General features: G+C 31.1%; 1 protein-coding gene across 2 annotated transcripts in view; it reads right to left on the bottom strand.

The window, feature by feature from the left end:
• LOC142327416 (prostatic acid phosphatase-like) overlaps positions 1–24,614 on the bottom strand; it is a 56,057-nt gene that overhangs the window by 12,120 nt on the left and 19,323 nt on the right. For both annotated transcript variants that reach the window (XM_075370455.1, XM_075370456.1), the window contains exons 3-5: positions 12,841–12,942; positions 7,723–7,959; positions 666–848 (exon numbers count right to left, since the gene is read on the bottom strand). In XM_075370455.1, coding sequence (XP_075226570.1) covers positions 666–848; positions 7,723–7,959; positions 12,841–12,942 — 522 coding nt within the window. The remainder of the gene's footprint in view (positions 1–665; positions 849–7,722; positions 7,960–12,840; positions 12,943–24,614) is intronic.

The following is a 24,614-nucleotide window of genomic DNA, read 5'->3' as shown; positions in this document are numbered from 1 at the left end:
ACCTAATTTGGTTAATCTTTGCTTTGTTACGACCATCTTTGAAGCATTCATATATTTCTTTTGTGTAAAACTGTAATAAATAGGATAAAAATGCCAGGTTCAAAGCCATAATGAACCAAAGCTAGTTGATTTTGAAGCTAGTATATGAATCACTACACCAAGTGGACAGCCAATTAATAATTAAATAGTTTTTTAAATCCATTTTTTCTATATTTGTATATTTCTAAATCGTATTATGTAGGCCTATTTACTTATTCTGATTTACGGCTTAAGTACTTATAAAAAATATTTCAGTTAATTAATGTACATTACTATAAATCTAAAAGAGAAGAAAATACAGTATCTTCTAAACAAAATACATCTAGATAACATATATATATATATATATAAAATATATTTAAAGTATATAAAATGTATATCTTAATAACATTTTTAGAGGTTTACAGTAATTCAATTGTTAATTATCTAATTATTCATTTCTCTTTAAGAAAATTAAATTTTTTCCAGTTTTGAACTAGGCAGAATAATAAATATCATTTATAAGATTTTTAATGACTACAATTGATTTTAATGTATAATATACATTAAAGTGTAATGATAATTTAAATTTATCATTAAAGTCAGTTAATTTTATTTTCGTTAATTGGAATGAATAAAACACTTACCTCAACTAATAAAGTTGTGTATATACTTCCCACATCACAATATGAACTTATGTTCTGCCCTGTATATTTTGTCAAGTATTCAAAAAGTTTTTCATCTTCTTGTGTTACATTTTTAGCTAATTCTGTGATTACTTTTGCATATTCCTCCCAATACCTTGGACATGGTGCTAGTTGTGATAATATCTGAAAGCAATATAAAATTATGAAAAATACATCAATTTTTGTCATAAAGGATTTAAAAAAAAAAAAAAAAAAATTATTTTACAAAATTTATATATTAAATGAACAAACACAACATATGTATATTATTCCAATATATATTTGTTGTCTATCTATTATAAAACAGTGCCAAAATAAACTGCTGTTGATAACTCCATCAAACTCTGTATATTTAATTTAAAAAAAAAATAAATGTTCTAAAAGATCTAATAATTTTTCAAAATAGGAAGAACTACTTCCTTAAGTAAGAAGTAGATCTTGTAATTTGAATTATTTAATAATAAGAGTAATTAATCATCATGAGGCTCAACAAATATTAAGATTAAGTATTTTTTAAAGTAAAAATTTTTTTTTATTGTGAATTATTAGAAATGAGAGCATCCTATGGATCACCATCTCATGAATGCATGTTATATTTCCCTTTAGAGAAACATACAGATTATGACATTAAAATTTTATTCTCCTTATTTTCAATCATCCTGACCCCATAGGGGAAGACATCTTCCATGAGATGGTTTCACATTGTAAAGTCCCTTATGGACTTTACCGGAGATCATCTTCAATACCTCGGCATTGATATCTTTCAGTCTAGCCTCAGCCAGGATGCCACTGATGCAAATGCCACAAGTGACATTCCCATCGGCGTACTACTATCTTGAACACATGAAAAAACACGTCATGCCAACTCTTCAATAAGACTGAATGAACTACACAGTAATAGGAACTGAACTACCTACCTGAAATAAGCAAAAGTGAAGTGAGTTCAGCACATAACACGAAACATAAAACAAGAACACTAAAACACATTAACTGTATCAACACTAATACTAAACACAAGATAAAATCAACAGCAAAACATAAATAACTAATATAACACAACAACAAAATTTAAAGCGGAAAACCCAAGTAGAACCTTAAACCCCCTCAGCAATCCTTTCCTTTGCAAGATAAGTTATAAAATTTTCCACAATCGACCATTCGACCCGGTTTCTCAAATTAGCAGAGATTTAACGCAACCGATGATATAGAGCCGACAAATAGTTTCCGTATGCATCAGCTCGTATTTCGCACACTGATATAAAACATGGTTAAAGTCGTCTAGTTACCCACATTGCGAACACATTTCGGAATCTACCAGGCCGGATTTTGCAGTCTGCACGAAAAGCGCCATGGCCAGAAAGAAATTGCGTCACGTACTTATTAAGGTGTACCGAAGAGGCGTCCCGCAAACCAACAACATTTGGAAAGAGATCATGCGTATACCCTCTGCCTCATCCCATCTGGCTTGCTACAAGGCATCGCCATGTTGTTCAATCTCTCAAATTTTTTCTGAAGTCAGCTCACCGGACTTCTTGTAACATAACACTGTTGCTTTTCTGAAGCAATCAAATTATCGGTTTCACGCCTGTAATTACCAAGATCGCCTCACGTGAAATTATACGGGAGGCGAAATTGTACGCCTACCGTGAAATTGTACGGTATTTGCAATCATTCTGATCCCCTTGAGGAAGACATCCTACAATCACCCTTTCCGTACCTAGACCTGGTGGGCTTTACCAGAGGTCATCTTTTAAACCTCGACATATGACATCTCAGTCACCTTGGCCCAGAATGTTACCGATGCGAATCCCACAAGCAACATTTCCGTCGGTGTAGTTATTACTAAAAATAAAAAAACACAAAATAACAAAACATCTCCAGTTTCAAGTAAGACTGAAAACTACAGTCCTCGAAGGAACCAAATCACTAACCTACCCGAACGGTAAAGTGAGTTCACATGCGACACAAACGCGGAAAAACATTAAAACAAAAACACGAAAATAAAACTGATAGCAAAACAACCAAAACTGATACGATACTAACAAAATAAAAACAACACCAACAAAAACCGTAAAAAAGCAAAGTATGCAGGAACAAACCCAAGCAGCACTCTAGATTCTCTGTGCAATCCGTTCCCTAGCCAAATAGTGCAGAAATTCTGCAACCACTGACCATTTAGCTCGGTTCTTCCAGTTTTGACTGATGTCAAGCGTTGCTCGACGGTATCCAGTCAACAAATTACTGCGGTGCGATCCATATTGTATTTGTTGTACTCATACAACACATGGAAGGCATTGTCCTACACTCCACATTGTGGGCACAGATCTAAATCTATCAGGCCGAATCCCAGCCAGTCTACCCCTGAAGGCTATATGACTGGTAGAAAGTGAGTTACGTTAGGGAAAACGCATGAGGCGCTTCGCAAGCTTCTAATGTGTGGGAAGAGATCGTGCGTATATCGCTCATCAATAGTCTCATTCCATCTAGTCTGCCATATATCATAACCATGTTGCTCCATATCTAGAACCTTTTCGGTAGTCAACTCATCCAACTTCCTAGCAACATACTGCTCCTACCTCTCAAGAGTTAGAATATCAACCAGTTTCACTCTCGCAATCATCAAGACCGCCTTCCATGAAACCATTCTATAACTAACTGTTCCCCGAAGGGGAGTCTTATTGACTTTGGGGGCGTCCCCACGGGCCTAGCCTCTGCAGCTTTTCTTCCCACTACACACTTAGCTGCAGAATACTTTTCACTATACACGTATGCTACACCAGGTACATACGTACCTGGTGAATTACAACAATTATAATTATAATTCTGGTGAATTACATGAATTACAACATATACATTTACTCGACTACACAACAACATCCAACACAGTTTTCTCTTTCACTTACATTTGATGGTGTTGCGACATCGTACGAAATGCAACCGTAACCCAAGGTGGGAACTATCGTGCCGATGGGTGAATGGCTCTACGAAGTGAGTCTCAAACGATGTCCTCTGGGCACCAGAGCAAACCCAGTTGTATTTAGCTCTAGCTCCAGTACGCGTGCGCTCCAGTACGTAGGTTCTGCTTTTGTTTTCAATGAACAGACTTATAAGTTTGGCCTACCCTGTGTTACGAGTGTGTTCACCGCGGAACTACTCGCTGTGGATAGGGCTCTAAGTATCGTTGGCCCTAATTATAGGAACATTCTTATTTGCAGTGACTCTTACAGTGCTCTCCAGGCGTTGGAAAACCTTTATTCCGAACATCCTGTCGTCGTTGGCATTTATGATAAAATCGCTGAGTTAGAAAAACGAAACAAGGGGGTAGGTTTTTGCTGGATCCCTAGCCACGTTGGGATTCTTGGTAATGAGAGAGCAGATTCTGCTGCGAAAGATGCGTGTATTCAGCCATTTTATTAATCACATAAAACAATCACTGCGAGCAAGGTGGCAAAGTGGCTGGACGGCTGCCGTCGATAGTAAACTTCGACGGATAAAAGACTCAGTGTTGCCGTGAGGCTCCTCTTGCAGGAACTCTCTTCGTGAGGAAGTGGTCCTCTCCCGGTTACAGTTGGGGCATACGAGGATCACACACGAATATCTAATGTCAGGAGGAGATCCACCCCTGTGCACACGATGCAACTGCCGCATGACTGTGCACCACATTCTCGTGGACTGCGTATGTTATGCGGCGTTGCGTCGTCAGTTTAATATACCCAGCAGCATTCGTGATGTCTTGGGCAATGATGGCAGGATTTTGGAACGAATGTTTCTCTTTTTGCATTGTACTGGGTTGCTGCAAAGGATTTAATATACTTATATATGTTTTTCTGTAAGGAGAGTTGTTTTAATAATTTTAACCTTTATTTTCGATTTGATTTTTTAGTTCTATGTGTTTAATTTTACTATCCGGGGTGGGATTTTTGCACAACCCATCAGAGTTAGGTAAGTTTTTATACTTTCTTTATTCTATTATTTTATCTTTAATATTTTATCAACTTTGTCTGTGATATTAGTTTTGGGTTTTTTTTTGCTTTCTTCACTTTGGAAGTTGGAATTAGTGAGGTTTGGTGGGAAGAGGGAAACAAATTTTGGTTAGGTGACTTTAGAATAATAATTTCAGTGTCAAATAAAAGGCAGGCAGGAATAGGTTTTGTAATGAACAAGAAGGTAGGGAAGAGAGTAGAGTATTTCAAAAAGCTTAGCAATAGAATGATTGTAATAAGGATAAAATCAAAATCTATGCCAACAATGATTGTCTACATGCTTACAAGTGTCCATGATAATGATGAGGTAAATGTGTATTAAAAAATTGATGAAGTGATTAAACACATAAAAGAGGATGAAAATTTAATAATAGTTGGAGATTGGAATGCAAGCATTGAAAAAGGCAAGGAAGAAAATATTGTGGGTGAATATGGGCAGGGCAAAAGGAATGAAAGGGGACACTGACTTATTGGGTTTTTCGCAAAGTATAATTAAGTAATTGCCAACACCCAGTTTAAAAATCATAATAGAAAAATGTACACATAGAAAAAGCCAGGCAATAGCAAAGTATCAGATAGATTATATCGTGGTTAAATAAAGATTTAGAAATCAACTCGTTGATTACAAAGCATATCCAGGAGCAGACATTGATACCGACCAAAATTTGGTGATAATGAAATGTAAAAAAAAACCTGAATGAATGTATTAAAAATCTGAAGAACAGGTGTCAGATGAATCATTGGAATTTAGAGAAGCTTGTGGAAGAGAAGGTAAGAAGATTTTTGAGGACATTGCAAGAGGTCTAAGTAAAAAAAGATAAGGTAGAAAATATAGAAGAAGAATGGGAGTATGTTAAAAAGGAAATTCTTAAATCAGTAGAAGTGAACTTAGATGTAACAAAGAAACTGGTAGAAAACCTTGGATATCAGAGGATATATTGCAGCTGATGGATGAATGTAGAAAATGTAAGAATGCTAGTGATGATGAAAGTAAAAGGAACTATCAATAATTAAGGAATACTCTAAAGGAAGTGCAAATTAGTGATAGAAGAGTGGATTAAAAAACAGTGTTCAGAAGTGGAAAGAGAAATGATCATTGGTAAAATAGATGGAGTATACAGGAAAGTTAAGGAGAATTTTGTAGTACATAAGTTAAAATCTAATAATGTGTTAAATAAAGATGGTACACAAATTTATAATATGAAAGAAAAGGTCGACAGGTGGTTGGAATATATTGAAGAGTTATATGGAGAAAATGAATTAGAAACTGGTGTTATAGAGGAAGTTGAAGAGGATGAAAAGGGAGATACAGTACTGAGATCTGAATTTAATAGAGCATTAAAAGATTTGAATGGCAGAAAGGTTCCTGGGATGGATGGGATATTTGCATAATTATTGTGCAGTGCAGGTGAGGAAGCGAAAGATAGATTATACTAACTGATGTGTAATATTTACGAAAAAGGGGAAGTTCTATCAGACTTCAAAAAAGGTGTTATTGTCATGATACCAAAGAATGCATGAGCAGATAAATGTGAAGAATACAGAACAATAGCTTAACTACTCTTGCATCAAAAATCTTAACTAGAATTCTGTAAAGAAAAGTTGAGAGGAGAATGGAAGAATTGTTAGGAGAAGACCAATTTGGTTTCAGGAAAAGTGTAGGGAAAAGGGAAGCAATTTTAGGCCTCAGATTAATAGTAGAAGGAAGATTAAAGAAAACCAAACCATCATACATGGTATTTATAGACTTAGCAAAAGCATTTGATGATGTGGATTGGAATAAAATGTTCATCATTTAAAAAAATTTATAGTTCAATATAGAGATAAAAGAACAATTGCTAACATTTACAGGAACCAAACAGCAACAGTAATAATTGAAGAACATAAGAAAGAAGCCGTAATAAGAAAGGGAGTCCCACAACTTCCCCATTACTTTTTACTTTTTAATCTTTACATAGAACTAGCAGTTAATGATTTTAAAGAAAAATTTAGATCAGGAGTAACTGTGCAAGGTGAAAAGATAAAGATGCTAAAATTTGCTGATGATATAGTAACTTCAGCTGAGAGTAAAAAAGATTTAGAAGAAACAGTGAATGACATGGATGAAGTTCTACACAATAATTACTGTATGAAAATAAACAAGAACAAAATGGAAGTAATGAAATGTAGTGGAAATAATGTAGACGGATGACTGAATATAAAAATAAGAAGACTATGGAGGTAGAAGAATTATGTTATTTGGAAAATTGAATTACTAAATATGGACGAAGCATGGAACGATATAAAATGCTGAATATCACAGGCAAAAAGAGCTTTCAGTCAGAAATATAATTTATATACATCAAAAATTAATTTAAATGTCAGGAAAACATTTTTGAAAGTATTTGTTTGGAGCGTAGCTTTATATGGAAAAGAAAATTAGATGATCAGAGTACCAGAGAACAAATGATTAGAAACTTTTTTTTAAATGTGGTGTTATAGGAGAATGTTAAAAATCAGTTGGGTGGATAAAGTGACAAATAAAAAGATGTTGCAGCAAATTGATGAAAAAAGAAGCGTTGGAAAAATATTGTTAAAAGAAGAAACAGACTTTTAGGCTACATCTTAAGGCATCCTGGAATAGTTGCTTTGATATTGGGGAGGACTGGTAGATCGGAAAAATACTGCAGGCAGGCAACATTTGAATAGGTAAAACAAATTGTTAGGGATGTAGGATGTATGGAGCATACTGAAACGAAACGACTGGCACTAGATGGGAATCTTGGAGAGCTGTATCAAACCAATCAAATAAGTGAAGACAAAAAAAATAATTAAGAATTTAATACTTACTCCTAAAATTTCAGTAGCTTATATTAAGATACCATGACTATAACTATTCAGGGTTTATTAATAATAGTCTTTCCTTTTCCTGTATAATTTTCTTGAAAATATGAATGAAAATACACATGAATATTTTTACTTACCTCCAAAGAGCTGCATCAATGTTGTCTACAAAATACTTTTTTTAAATTATGAAATACATCTATGAGTGTTACCATATCTTTATTCAGTGGTGTAGAATGAACTGGTATTGGTTGCCAAAGCAACTGATAATTCCAAATCTGGTCACCTATTGGAGGAAACATTCCAGCTAACAAAGATGCAGCACTCATTAATGTTCTGTCAAATGAACTGCTGTTAACCCTAACAGCCTGTGTAGAATATCTTGGGATAAATGTTTTGTAATCCTTTCGAAGTGTTTTTCCTAAATTGTATAGTTGCAATTTTCCTCTCTGTTTACATAAAGAATGAATAAAATATTAAACACTGAAGAATATTTTATAGCAATGTAGTACTGAAAATTTTTAAAAGATGTTGAATAAAAAATTTACATTAAAATTACTAAATTTCATTTTTTTTAATACAGGGTTCATCTGATAATTTACTGATTTGAATTAGGCGCCAGAAGCGAGGTTTGGTCCTTAGAATGTGCGGATGGTCTCATTTGAACGGGTAGGCCGGGAAGTTTTTCTCCCTTCCACTTCAGTACCGAGAATGCGGTGGAAGAAGAAGACGTATGTATTTGCCATAGAGGCTTACTTTTCTAATTGTCGCTCGATCGTCGCCACGCAGCGAGCATTCAGCGCACACTTCAAGATTACCACCCGAGCTGGCGTTCCTGGTCGGCAATCGATTGTTACGTGGATAAACACATTCAGCAGAACTGGCAGCGTTGAAAAGAGATCAGGAATAGTCCATGAGATTACCCCAAATCATTGAGACGGTAAGGCAGATTTTTTTTGCGATCTCCTCGGCGCTCGGCACGCAAGCATGCAGATACCCCTTTTTTTGCCAAGACCTGATGAAATGGATGTTGGGGATGTGTGGTTTCAGCAGTATGGAGCCTGAACCAGGCGCAAACTCCAATGTGTGTTTTGCAACATACTCATATATACAAGAAACTGTTTATAAGTAAATTATATTTTTACCATTGTAGATATTGTAACAATTTTTTCAATAATAATTTTAATAACTACATATATATTATTCGTACAATGGATAAGTAATAAGAAGTTTCCTTAAAATTTAGTTATTTAGCCTATAATTCCTTCTTTTTTATGTAAAACTAGAAAGTTTTTATTCTATTAAAATTTATGAATATTTTTTTATGTTTTGAAATTTGCTAAATGCCTTTTTTTTGATGACTTAACTATTTTATTTTACTTTTTTTGTATTTAAAGGTATTTAAAGTTCATCATTTAGAAGATTTTTCATGTATACCATTATTAAACACTGTCAAAACTATTATATAATGTTAAACTGCACTTTATGATCAAAATTATAATTAAATTAGTTTCTTCATGAGGAGTTCTCTGGCATTTTTGTTTTCTTTTGCTTAGAATTGTTTTAAAAAATATTCATGATAATTTTTAATTACATTTATCTTTGTATCATAGCGTAAGGTTATAGACAGTACTTCCTATTCTAAAACTGTTGAGTATCTATAATTATGATGAATAAAAATTGTTTGATGCTATTTCATCAGGGCTTATGAGCCGAGTTGTAGTTGTTTGATATTCAAGGTTCATCAAGAAAGAGTCATAATAGATATTATTATTTTACCACTGTTTATTTGTTAAATAAACATAATAGGTTTCATGGATTTTTCTGAACACGGGACTAAGTCCCTAAATAGGGGGGTTATTGTGATTATGCTAGTGGTACTGAAACTATCAAGAGGTTTTGAAACCAACAAAGCGGGATAATCATAAACTTTTGAATGTTACCATGAGATTTGGGGGAGGAAAAGGAATAAGTCATTAAAAGTTTTTCTTCCAGAAAGCCAGTTATTACTTTTTGATTAAAACTGTATGAGAAGTTCTCTCCCATCTACCGATGAATTTAATTTAAAATTTCATAAATTTGTTAAATTATACCTCTGATGCTTTGTAAAATTTTTACTCTTTAACCAGATGTCACATCAGCAAAAAGAGTTTCTACAATTCTCATTCTAAGGCTTCCTGGTACGTGCTTAATGTTAGAATTTCTGCCTCAATGGGTGACCCTAACTCGAATCTTTACATGTTCCTGCAGGTTTCTGTTAGTGGAATAGAAAAAGAATAGAGAGAATTTAATCATGATACTATTAATTTAACTATTTTTTTACAGCCATACTTTGTAAAAATCTTTCAGGCCTCAGAGGTCTTATTTTATTTGCTCGCTTGCACCATGTACAACCTGGTTCAATTGTATTCTTTCAACAGAAAGAATTTAAAAACAGATTGCTATTATTATATTAATTATTTGTTATTATTTAGAGGCTAAAAGTCATACACAAATAAAGAACCTCAGGTATTTTGCAATTCTCAATGTTTTAGTTCATTACAAAGGTCAACAATTGAAAAGTTGTTTGAGAACTAATAACTGATTCTTATAGATTTTTGTGTGCTGGTCCAAGAAAAATAGTCAAAAAATTCCATCACGTACAATTTTTTTACTAAATCAATTTTTTTAATATTCTCAAAGTTGATAATCAGTATATTTTATTTACAAAACATAGAATAAAAAATTAGGCTTATGTTAATTTTTTTGATACATTACTATTAGTTTGGGTATATGGAATGAATACAAATACTTTTCATAATTTTGATTTGATACAGTAAGATGAGTGACTAATAAGATGATGTAATATGATTAATTAGTGATTTCATGAGTCAATTTTGTCAAGCTATTAGATAAGGTTAGATTACTCACTCATTCTTACTCCCTTTCACTCTACTGAAATAAAAATAAATCATTACAATTAGAACATTGTGTTGAAAGGTTTTGCTAATGTTAAATAGTATTCTAGACCTTCTACAGTGTTTTAATTTTTCTTTCATTTTTTGAAGTTATTTTACTTGTGCTGTCCTTTTTTTATTTTGAAATGTCTCCAAGGGGTTGTGTTAATTCACCTGTACCTTCTGTTAAATTTGTGGGGAGTTTGTGCTGAAGAAACAGCAAAGAAGTATTACAGACTTTGTTAAAAGTGTACTATGCCTATTTTGAGGTAAAACTTGGTGACGAAGATAAAACATGGGCCCCTCATATAGTTTGTTTTACTTGTGTGGAAGAGCTATGCAAATGGAAAAAGGTAAGAAAAAGTCTTTTCAGTTTGGAGAACCAATGAACTGGAGAGAACCACAAAATCACAGTGATGATTGCTACTTTTGTTCTTGTAATGTACAAGGGTTCAATCTAAGAAAATTAGAAAGAAATTGTGTATCCAAATTGTTATTCGGCAATACGTCCTGTACCTCACAGCCCTGATGTACCTGTACCTTCAGTTCCAGAAAAACTAGAAGATATACTAAACAACTCCGAAACAGAGTTGTAGGATGATGACAATGATAATGGTTGTTGATTTTATTTCTGGTAGTTCTGAACCACAACGTTTTTCACAGCATGAACTGAATGACTAAAAATTCAGCAGACTTTTTAGGATCTAGATTAAAGAAAAACTTACTGGATGGTTTATTATAACAATGTTCCTGTTGTAATAGAGCAGTTGAACATAAAGTATGATGTGAAAGAGTGGAGGCTGTTTATTGACTTGTCCAGAAGAAGCTTTAAAGCTATTATTCTTCATAATGGCAATGAATATACTTCAATGCCAGTGGGACAATCCCTGTATTTGAAAGAACCCTATGAGCATTTAGAATTGGGTCTGTCTAAACTGAAATATTGCAATCATGAATGGATAATATGTGGTGACGTAAAAGTATGCTTCTTGGGCAGCATGGAGGATACACCAAATATCCCTGCATCTTGTGTGAATGGGACAGCCAGGAGAAGAAAGAATATTGCATCAGAAAAGAATGGCGATTGGCCATTGGCCATGTAGGGTATAATTAGAACTTGGGAGCAGAAGTGTAATATGGAAAAGTTTGGTTGATTCACAAAAAGCCCTCCTACCTCCCCTTTACATCAACTGGGATTGATGAAACAATTTGTAAAGGTTCTATTTAAAGAAGTTTTTAAGAAATTAAAACCTTCAACTGTCAGAAGCCAAAGTGAAAGAAGGCATTTTCACTGGCTCAGATATTCTTAAACTTTTTAAAGATGAAGAAGTCTTTCGAACCAAAATAGAGGACATTGAAAAAGAAGCATGGAAAGCAAGAAGTTGTAAAGAAATTTCTTGGGAATAATAAGGACCCAAATTTTAAGTGTATAGTGGAAAACATGCTAATGAAATTCCAAGACGGGTTGTTCGATGAACTTGAAGGTACATTTTCTGCATTCTCATATTGATTACTTCCCTGAAAATCTTGGTGCTGTAAGTGAAGAACTGGGTGAAAGATTTCACAAAGATAATAGGAAATGGAATGCAGAAATCAGGGAAGATGGAATTTGAACATGAATGGCAGACTACTGTTAGTGCATCCATAGAGACAATCCGCAGGCTTACTACAGCAGAAAATGTGGCCTGAGAAGTGTTGAAAGGAAAAGAAAAAGGCAGTATAAGTCTTCGTAGAGATAAGAAACTGAGCAAAAATTTTTTCTTTATGTCCTTTTACTTTTTTATAAATAAACATTTTCCATGAGGAATACATATATAATATGCCATTTTTCCATTTTCTTTTTTTAGTATTGTGAAAAATTCTTATGTGATAGAAAGAAAAACGGTGGCTATATTTGAAATCAGCGCAGAAATAACATCAGTTATCAAATTACAAATAACTTTCAAATTCCTTAATTTTGTTGACCTGTGATTATTGAAAGTCAACTTTTATTTCAACTCTATCAGACAACCAATTTGATAATATTCTTAAAATTTAGTTATTTTTAAATGTTAAAATATTGTTATTATTCATTATTATTTATTATTACCTTAAGACTGACTAACTAGCTTAAGAAATGATTAAAGTAAATTTAAAAAAAGTTATTTTTCCTTCATAACATATATACAAGCACGCGTGTGTGAAAACAAGTATTTGTAAGGATAATAATAAACCTTATTAACCTTACCATAAGGATTTGCAAATGCATAGAACAAAATTAAGCCTACTTATTGCTAGCTTTTCTTTTTTATTATTTTTTTAAAATAATACAGACAGTTACTCTATAGTTTTTTATGTTTTATTTAATTTTGTGATAAAATGATAGTTGAAAGATATATATACAGATTTACTTACATTTGACAACTGACCTACTCCGATTGGCCAATATTTTTCTACATCCTTATAAGGATCATTTTCATAAAATTCTAAAGGTGTTCTATCCCCATGACGATGAACCTGAAACAGATGATGGATTTATATACAAGCGTAGCATAAAAATTAATATTTTCCTTTATATATATACATATTTACAATAAATATATTTTCTTTGATTTTTTAAACCAGAATGTTCAGATAATTGTTTTTTAAATCAAAATTATTTTTTCCTGTATCTTTAAAAAAACTTGTAATTTCTTCAATCTTATTTCCTAATTAAAACAAGCACAGAATGTATCACGTAGTTCTCCCAGGACTCTCACAACCTATTCTACACATGAAAGTAATGGAGTAAGTTCATATCAAGTTCATATAGTACTAAAATGCTTCCCTTTGTGAGTTATGGCTAGTGAAAGATTTTGTTTGGATTTTAGCTGTCCTGGTAAAATGAGGTTGTACTGAAATTTTTAGGACATCAATTAAGGCAAAATTAGTGATTTCTTATGGTTTTTGACCTGAAAAATCAAATGAAATAGGTCATAAAACTGTATCTGCAGTAGGTTTTGAGAAATTTGGGGTGAAGAGCATTTAATTGGGGTAAAATACCCTGTTTTTTTATGTTTGAGGTACAGTAACTGTTTAGGCCAACGCGTAAAGTTGTTTTTATTCCAATGAATGAATCCAAGGTTGTGGTCGAGTCTTGTAGTTTACAGGCTTAGTAATTTTAGTTTGCATTTTTGTAAGGCTTATCTACGTGTATTTTTAAATAGGTTGTTTGGGTTTGTTTTCGATATCATTTCTCTCAGTCTCCAGTTTGACTTACTGATTGCATCATCATATTGGTGTCAACGTATTTCATATCTCGCATTATTTATTGCTGTTTGGTCTTAATATATATATATATATATATATTATTCTTAAGTATTTTTGTTCTCACCAATTTCAATATTGTCATAGTTCCTAGAAGTCTATTCCTCTTTGTCTGCCCTGATGTCATTTCTTCAACTTGCGTATTCAGAATTTATTTTATCTGTCTTACGTAATTCTTTAGTGGTCTGCTTGCTTGTAAATTATTTTTGTTATGTCTTCGTTCCCGAATTCCGCACGTTTTCTCTAATCGTTCTCATACTAATACTAGGACATTACTCTTGTTGTCAACACACACACACACACACTCTTCTGTCCATTGTTTTGTTCGCTTCCCCTACTTCTCACCACGCCAGCTTGGTCATTCTAATTCACGTTGTGCGGATCCTGGTCTTCCAGTGGAGGACCAGGCTTCGATGTTCTCTCTCTCTCGTATAATGTTAATACTTTTGTCGTCTTCATACTCTTATAAACGTTGTGGTATTTCTCCGTCGAAACATTCTCTAGCTCTACTCGGCAGTGTCTCGTAATTTCACCGATCTCTATGTTTTGTTTTGCCTCGTTTCTTCGTTAAGTTATTCTTCAAATTCTATATTACGTCTCTGTGGAAAGTGTTTCAATCACTACAAACTGCCAATTCTATCGACGCCGAATCTTTTCGAGCTGCTGATTACATTTTCATCGATGCAGAATCTCTCCAAACTCGTTGCTACATATCTGAGATGCTACGTATTATTCTACCTCTAAACCACGTCTCACCCCTGTATTCCTGATACACTAGTGCGGAATACGCCAAGGATTACTGTATGTATTCATTTACCTTCATTCACGAGTTCGTCTCTTGCTAATATTTGTGTGCTACAGGCAAGTTCAATTTTCATTATTTATTACGTTCAACGGTTATTTTATCATTAAAATTTGTGGAACATTCCGTTCGTCATACCTTATGCCTTTCGATTTCAAGTTTAGTTTAAAAAACCATTTATTCACTTAAGTGCAATCATGATAGGTGGCTTACCTATTTTTACGTGTTTAATTATTACAATTTGTTATTGTCATTAACTCTATAATTTATTCTTGTAACTTGTTAATCGCCGAGATTAATCCTTTTCTACTCATGAACTGTATTCATAATACTTCTCGTAAATTAACCTAAAGCAAATTACTCCTAATGTGCAGTTATGTTTTAGATCTTCTTTGTAATTTTATATTTTCAAGAAAGCTTACTAGTAAAGGAACTCTATTTATATGTTTATTTATTTCAAATTGATTATTGTATTTAACTCTTTTTGTACAAGAATATTATTGTGGCCTTTTTTCTACACTAAACTAGAATTGCTAGTTTTAATTATTTAATGCTAAGTTTGATGATGTTCATAAATTAGAAAAGGCCAGTGCCAATTAAGATTATTGTAATTTATTTTTCTAAGTTAATGACATCTGTTCATTGCTAATTTTCATATTAGTATATGTTAGTAGTGCAACTGTTTTCCAGTTACACTTTTCTATTGATGTTATATTTTAAGTATGTAACTGAAAATAAGGTATTTTATGTTCTCTTGTTTTCAGGCTTTGCTAAATTGTGTATTTAAAAAATGTATATTCATGTATTTTCTCATTTTAATATTATTATTACTGATATGCTGATTTCAGTTGATATTTCTTATGTGAAATTAAGTTATGTTTATTTCATAATTTCATTTAATTTAAGGTTATGCTTTAACATAAGTTCAGTTGTTTTACATAATTAAAGTCCAATTTCTTTTGGCAAATACGAGCTGTGTGTTTTTTGTTAACTTTACCCAACAGTAACACTGTTAAATTGGTAATAAACACATAAAATTTTTAAGTAGAACTTGTAACATATTTAATTCTGAACAAAATAGTCTAAGATAAGTTGAATAAATAAAGAAATGCTATTAAAATTAAAATTTTGTTTAGAAGCAGTACATTACCACATTTTGTCAGAAAAGTACTTATTTAAGGTAAATAAAAACCAAATTTTTCTTTGTAATGTGAAAAATTTGTAAAAACAAAATTTACGAAAAACTGGAAATTCCACTTCAACTGTAAAATAAAAATGACTTAGATGATAATTTTTTTATTAATTACAGGTACAAAAAATTATTTGAAAAATGATTATTTCAAAGTTGACCATAAAATAATAACTAATCAACAATGTGCAATACTGTTTTGGTGTTTAAATCATTCTGTAAGGTATATTGGGTACTGTGAATGTTCTGTTGTTAGCAAAGGTTTTCTGTGAATTTTAATTTGAATGTGATCGGTTTGCCATTCAAGTAATGGTGTACTTATTTACAGAGGAATACGCTGATATGGTGTTCATTTTGCGTGTGTTTAATAATGTTAATGCTACTGCTGATGCAGTAGAATATGAAATGCATTTTTCAAAGGATTTCAAATCCTAAACAAATAGCGTGACTTTTCGTAATCTTTGGGAAAGAGGTACACTACCTAGTATTTGCACCAGCTACAAATGATCTGTCTAACCCGACTCTGATATTGATGAAATTATTATCAATGCAGTCCAGATGTCAGCACATGACATATTTCTAAGTGAATTGGAGTTTTGCATTTGATGTTTTGGAGGGCACTTAAGCAAAACATGTTTTATCCTTGTCATAAACAGCCAGTCCAACATCTACACCCAGGAGACGGTCTGCATTGCTTTGAGTTCTGCAGAATACAGATCGATAACGCTAAACAAAACTATGTTTTGTTTACTGTCGAGACAAATTTCACTCAAGATGAAGTCAACAACTTTAGATCTTGTCATCTGGGGGATGGATGAAAAATATTGTATACAAAAGAAATATACATTTTCGTGAGAAATTAATTGTCTGCATTATGAATGCGGCTGAGCAACTTAAAGTCAGCTCTAAAGAACTAATAAGAGCAACAAAAGCATGCCAAGATATGAGTTGAAAATGACAGACTCATTTTTGAACATTTATTATAAATTGGTATGTGTAATACACTTTGGTCTAGTGTACTGTTTATAAATTAAATTTCTAAATTTTCTCTGCTTTATTCAGTTTATCTTTCACCGTTTTGTTCAAAATTAAATTTTCTACAAGTTTTATTTAAAGGTTTTATGTATTTATTACCCATTTAACAAAGTTGTTGTACCTCAAACATAAGAAACACGTATTTTACCCCATATTTTTCAAAAAATATTGCCGGTATGATTTTGGGAACTATTCAATTTTCAGGTCAAACATAAGAAACTTATTCTGCCCCTTAATTAACATGCTAACATTTTCAGTACAACTTCACTATGTGGGCAACTGAAATCGAGCCATATCTTTCACTAGTTGTAACTTGCAACATTTTAGATTATATGTTTATATGAATGTTTTCCATTATTTTCGAGTAGAATAGGTTATGAAGGTCCCAGGAGAACTTTGTGACACACTATGTACATTAAACCATGTAGGTCTAACAGTAAGAAATGTGGTTTTGGATGAGGAAGTAAATTGAAGATATTATATAAGGATGAAATGTTATCTGAAATAAATAATTTCTAAAGTTTACTGAAGTTAAATAACTTAAATAACAATGGCTGATAGCTGTAGCAGTTTCGAATCTAACAGAAAATATTAGTAAAGTTAAACTGGTGTTGTTAAAAGTTTTTTTTAAATTTAATTCTATATTCATTATGATAGTTTTCATAGAATTTTGTTTCATGCGGAAATGTGAGAAGCACATTTTCTATCAAAATAAAAAGCTGACTTCTACATACTGGCTTTCTTTTTTAATTAATACTTTACTTATTTACATACAAGATTACTTCTATGATAAAATTTACTAAACTTTTATCCCTTAATACGAGTATAAGGCTCAACAGACTTGTCCTTTGTAGAAATTTTTATTTCTCCAACTCTTCTAAAACTTTCGTATCTTTTCACACTATCAGTCTATATAATGTTAAATATTTTTTTTGTAACACATCAAAAGCCTCTACTGCAAAATAAAATATGTTTTTATTTTTATAAATTGTTTTCTTGTAGTGTTATTTTCCTTTTATAAAGCGCATTATAATGATAATTTTTTCCTTAATGTGTTTTAATATCTTTTTTACCTCAACTATTTTTTCCATTTTATAATAAAGGTAATAAAATTCTTAGCTTCTTGCCTGGTACCTTGTCTTCTAACTTACTCATCATTCCTTATTTTCCACATTTTATTACATCTGTTGTGATTTTTTATTTTTTTATGTTGAATTTTTTCCTCACCAGTGAATCCAAAAAATCAGTTCTATTTAATCATTCCTAGGTTCAGCCAAAAAAATATATTGTTAGCAAAAGTTAACTTCTTTGCTTTTTATTCCTTCATAAAATTTTGTAATTTGGAAATATGTATTATTAGACTTGTAATGGTGTAGTTATCACACTTATTAGCATTTTTTATTTTAGTATAGTAAAAGTAAAACTTTTATAAAACTTAAGGTTTCTTATTGAACCTCATAACTTATTAATACTAATGAGTAAACCCTATTTCTAACAAACATAATATAATATAAATTTAAGCAGTTAGATCTCCCTGAAATTCAAATTGAATTATAGAATCTCCTTAAAAAATTACCAGTTTTTCCCATAATTAGCTTTTCTATTTTAGATACATATTACAGACGTGAAATCATTTAAAGTATGTTATTGTGAAATTTTAGTTTTAATAAAATTTAAAAAAAAGGTAGTTGTTTAGCATTACTATTATTTTTTCCCCAAAGTTAATTAGTTAGATGAATAAAAAATGCTTTTAATACATTTTTTGGTTATAAGTTAAGATTGATTAATCTTTAATACCTGAATTTAAGAAGATTAACTTATTTATGAAAAACAAGGAGTTAGAACGAAAGCTTGTGTAGTTTCACAACACTGTCTATTTATTCACCATTCTATGATACCATCATTGAATGAATTAAACATAATTATAGGTAATGCCCCTACCATGGACATTATTTTAGTCGCATTTTCATTCCTAGATCTAAATAAATCTGTTTATTGTATATAGCAGCATATTATTTTATTAAAAATCAAATTCTATCAATTTTATTTTATTAATAATCATTATTTTATCAATAATTATTCACACAGAAAATATTACTCTCTGGTTCAATATTTTGCATATATGTCTTGTCAGATTTGATTATGACTGATTGAATAATAATTTCTGGAATGTGAATTGATTTTAAAAACAGCATATAATGAATTGAATCACTATCTGGCTTGTCGAAGTGGTTAGCATGTTTTTAACATGATTTTAGGACGGATTCTCAGCAAGGAAATTTCTTTACCAGTAATTTTATCCATCATATTTTCCTGTTAAAATGATGTAGAATAATGGTCAAAGTTCATAATAGTAAAAAATAAAAAAATAAATCACATTATACCAGCTAATATATTTATTTTGTTTTTATATGTGGCCACAATTTTTTTTTAAATGTCACATGACCTTTTTATCCTATTGATTTATTTATGCTATGTACATTATTTTTACACAAATTGTGTTAGTTATTTGTATTATATGCATTCTTTAGAATACATTTATTTTTTCTTTAAAAAAAACATTATTTCTTTTAAATTAAAACATTGGGAATGGTCTCATAATGAGAAAAACAAAAAGCCCATATTCTATATTAAAAGCATGTAATCTAGTTATGATTATTCTTTGAGCCTTATATCTGAGAAGTTGTAGGTGTTTTCTCCTAGTACAATATTTATTCAGACTCCCAGACTATAATATGTTACTATTAATGTATATAATAAATTGAAAAATCATGTGTATCGTATTTTAGAATAAAGTATAAATGTAATTGTTGGATTGACAATATTAGATTGATGGATGTTAGAAGCTGGATTTTAGAGGGCCTCAGTTTTTATTAACATTGGGTAATTTTGCAGTGAAATTTAGTTTTAACTCAAAAGTTTATTTAATGATGATTTATTTTATTAACGGTTTATTTTTACGATTTTCATTAGAAGAAAATATTGATTTTTTTTTTTAATTTAGTGTGTTCGACTTTGTTTTATTTAAACTATTCCTATTTATCATTCAGATTGGAAAAATCAATTATGTGGATGATAGCTAAATATAATTTATCTCAATCTATTTTCAAATGGAAACATTTTTATATAATTATTTTATTTCTATACTAAGTATTGTACATTGCCGTAGTTTGTTAAAATACTTATTTATTTTCATTAATAAAATGCTATTTAATAAAATGTTATCTAAATTATTGGTGAATCAGATTAAATTACGTAAACATTCCCATGGATAAAAACAGTTCTTATTATTTAAATTGATCCACATTTTTCTAAAAGTAATTTAGATTAGCAAGTCCCTTTTCTGAATCTATTCCTGAATTCCATATTTCCTATATCTGCCAAGAATTTCCTCTATTTGGATCTGTCTTGATCTTCTTTGAGGAATGGACTCTTTGAATTTTTAAATGTTAAACTTGAAAATATTACTATTAAATTTACACCTATTAGGACTAACTAATATTTCTAAACCCAGTAAATGATACAAAAAATAATAAAAGGATTAAACCAGCAGGTGGACCACCTCAGTCAAATTTATTAAAAAAAAATAAAGAGTTTTTGTAAATGATATTTCAGAGTTCTGTTAGAATTGAAGACATTCCACATAAGAAAATTAAGATTTAAATGATATTAAGGAAATTATTATGGCTGTAGATGTGGAATTAAATGAGAAGTAAATCAATTGAGTTGTATAGGTAAAAGTTTGAAAGAGTTACTGAGTATCCAGGTTAAACTTTAACATTTTTTGAAATTAGATAAAAATTAAATTTATTATTCAATCAAAATAAAATAAAAATTGTTTGAATCTGGCTTGACTGAGTTAACATATATATAATATATATATTTTATGTATTTATCAAATAACAACAAAATAACCATAAAACACCGTTACAGAACACCTTAAAAACCAAAAGTTGACTTTCATGGATCTCACATCATCAGTCGGTACAAAATTCTTCATTTACATCAAACAAAAAATAAATAAATAAAAAACTTAAAAATTTACAAAAATAAACCTTAACAACCACAAAACTTGAACAACACAACTCACTGCAAACTGGAATGATAATAAATTATATATTTTTTTCTTTACGTATATTTTCTCTTTAAAGTATAATCATTGAGGAAAGCTAAATAGCTACATAAAAAAGGGTTTTCTCTATCATGTGTGGTACAGAGGTATGAAAATGTAAGGTTAAACTTCAGCGATGTTCTATCATACAAATTATTTAGACTAAAAAGATTTAATAAAATATATTAGAGTTCAGAATCTGTTTAGGGAAAGAAGTTAAAATGGGTGGGCAAAGCATGGGCAATTTGTCTATGACTGTAGGGAGACCTCAAGCAAGAAAAAAAGGTAGCTGAAGAGATATTCTCTGGGCAGTATGAAATATTTTTTTTTTTTTTTTTGGTATAAAGGACCTTGAGGATACATGGTGTAACAGTAGGGGCTTTTTGTGAAACTGGCTTCTTTCAAATTGTAGTAAGTTGTGTAAAAATAATATATAGTGTTAAAGTCGAGTTGGGATTGCATAAGTGTACAGAAGTGTATGGTTTTGCTCCGCTGTTATATGTGTTTTTGGATTGGTTTTTTGGTGTTTTTTCTGGAACTGTGGATTGGATTTTGTTGGGGAATAATTAGTAAGAATATGGACAAAACATTTGTTGAGTTTTATATGACGGACTAATTAGTTATTTAGATTTTTGTTTTTTCCTATACTTTAGTATAGAAATTGGACATATTAAACCTAGAAATTTGTTAAATTTTTTCTAAGTCGAAAGACAAAGTGGAAAAAGAGACTGATGTCATTTATTAGTAGTAAACAAGGACTTGGAATATTTTTCACTGTTTTAGTGAAAATATTCTAAGTCCAAGTGAGACAATTATAAGGGGGAATCTTTTTTCTCATATTTCTGGCTTCCCATTCCCCCAGATCTTCACTGATCTGGGTCTCCTCTATCTTCTACCCCCCCCCCCCACAATTGGGCTTCACGTCAATGATAGCATATTCAATAGCATACATCAATGACCTGACACTCTTAGTGTTAGGACAAACCGAAGATGAGATAGAACAAAAAGCTAACGCAGTGATAGAATTGGCGAATGGATGGCTAAAAGATAGAGGCCTCAACCTTGAGCTGAGAAAAACACAAACATTGCCAATAATTGGAAGAAGGAAGATCAGACTTATCCGAATCAGGGTGAACGACCACATGATTGACAGATTACAGTCAGAAAAATATTTAGGAATTTGGTACCATCAATCAGGAATGTTCACAAAACACATAGAAGAAATAACACAAAAGTCTGAATGAACTATAAATTCACTAGGCAGACTTATGGGTAATAAATGGCCAAAACATAAAAAGCCTAAAACGAATGTAAAGCCTGAAAACGTAAGATGATACTGGCAGTAGTCACATTTATCATGTTTTATGCCACCCCAGTGTGGTATATAGCATTCAATGTACAAAGAAATAGGAAAAAGTTCAACTCGCTACAAAGGACAATGAATCTAAAAATCTTGGCTGCTTATAGAACAGTTTCAACGACTGTGGTGGGGATCCCGCCGATCCATCTTCAAGCGAGGAAAAGAAAGAGAATATTAGAAGGCATGAACAAGAAAAATTCCGATGAAATGCTAAATGAGGAATGGCAAACAGAATGGGAAACATCCAGCACTAGCAATTGGAAAAAAGACTGATTCCCAGATTGAGGCCATGGTTGGGGAGGTGACATGGGGAGGTGGGATATTATATCTCCCAGTTACTCTCAGCCATGGAGAAAATTACTTATGTAGGTTTAAGAAAAGCGGTTACTGCGGTTATCTGGATTCACCACAGCATATGCTATTTGAATGTGACAAATGGATAGAGGTTAGAAACAGAGAAAATATGAATGTAATAAGCCCTGATACAATAATATCATACATGCTGAAAGGACCACAAGAATGGATGAAGATTGAGAATGTGGTTGCCGAAATATTAAGAACAAAAGAACTGGATAGTAAAATGTGGCTCAGTGAGCTAACATAAGGGATGATGGGACAAAAAAAAAAAAAAAAATTGAAAAGACCGAGTCCCGTTTGCTAGGGAGTGGACCTGGCAACAACATTGTCAGGCTTGGACTACCTCTTCTCTGTTTTGTTAGGGGCAAGGCATGTGTAAAGTCTCAAAATAATATTTAAAAAAAAATACTACAATTATATAAAATTGCAATCAAAGTAATCATGGAAGTTATAATCAAATTAAGTGATTTGTTAATATTTATAGAAAGGTATTAATATTAAATATAGTTTATCTGAAGTCTAACTTCAGTTATGATTTAATTATAAATTTGTTTAATTTTAAAGTAATTAATAAATTATTTTATGTTTATTAATTATTCTGTTTTCTAACATGTGGGTTCATGTAATAATTCAGATAATATCTGTAGAAAAAAGAAATGTAATGGTATCTAATACTGTAATTATATAATTTATTTAATTATTTATATTGTAGCTGGTATGTATAAGAATTGGCAAAGGCTTATCTAACATTACTGCTTGGTTTAATATTTTTAATTGGTGAAATCTGAACTGTTTCAAATGAAATTTGGGCTTACCCGTAGTGTGAATAAGATTCTGTTAAAATTTAAAAATTTGATACATCTGATATCAAATGTGCCTAATATTTACGCTTTTATATAAATATCTTGCATTTGAAAGTTGTTTGTTACTTAACACTATTAAAAAGGATTTAATTTTTTAAAAAGTCAATCGAAAGTAATGAGTTGAGTAAAGATGTAGAATGTTGTAAATGTAGACTTTAATACTCATTGTAGGCCAATAAAAAGGTTTTCAAGAACATTCTCTCAATTTTAACTCTGATATAAATAAACTGAAATTTACAACATAGGTGCAGTTAATAAATAGAAAGTATACAGTTAAAGTATATTTATGAAGAGGGAGAACAAGTTTAACTTCAGTCTTTCAGTTATTAAGTTGTTTCTTATTGGTTTTGTGAACCGTGAAGAATTTTCACATGTTACCTTATAATAATTCTATAAGATGCACACTTTTTAAAACTTATTTGCTGGGAATAGGTTCTTTGTATATAAACTGGAAATAATTTAATAAATTGCATTATTTCATACTGCAGGGAAAATTATTTCAGACGTGTTGGAAAAAGTGAAAGAAGTATTTTATAGTAGTCAATAATTTGTGATAGGGCTATCAGATATTCTGTTTCTTTCCCATGTATGTGTAATAATCCAGATATCTCTGTAACAAGGAAATATAAAGGTATATAATTACTAAAATTATTTAGATAATCTTTTATTGCGGTTGATAGGCAAATTATGAGAAACTAATATTGAAGTATGAATACCTATGTAATGTAACATAATTCTTATTTTTTTATTGTACTGTAATTTAGGTCAGATATTAATGCCAACTATATTGCATGAAATATAAACTTATAAGTAATAAATAAATAATAAATTAAATGATTAATTATGATGAAAGAAACAAGGATACATTACAAACATTACTACTTCTTTAAATTCAAAATTATTATATAAAATTTCTCCTGCTTCCTTCATTATTTTAACGCAAAGGGCAGTTGGAATTTTCCTAAATATTTTAATAATAAAGCAACTTTTAGAGAGCAAATAGGTTGAGATAGTTATTTGGGATTTGTTTTATGATTCATATAGAGTATTTTCATTATTAATGAAATATACGAGTAATTAGGAGTAAGTATTATGAAAATATGAGATCGGTACACTCAGATCTAATATCTGAATAAATACATTAATAAAAGTATAAATATAATATA

The sequence above is a fragment of the Lycorma delicatula genome, chromosome 7, assembly GCF_047948215.1.
Source record: "Lycorma delicatula isolate Av1 chromosome 7, ASM4794821v1, whole genome shotgun sequence".
In the NCBI taxonomy this organism is placed as follows: Eukaryota; Metazoa; Arthropoda; class Insecta; order Hemiptera; family Fulgoridae; genus Lycorma; species Lycorma delicatula.
This window is presented reverse-complemented; position numbering and strand designations above follow the sequence as displayed.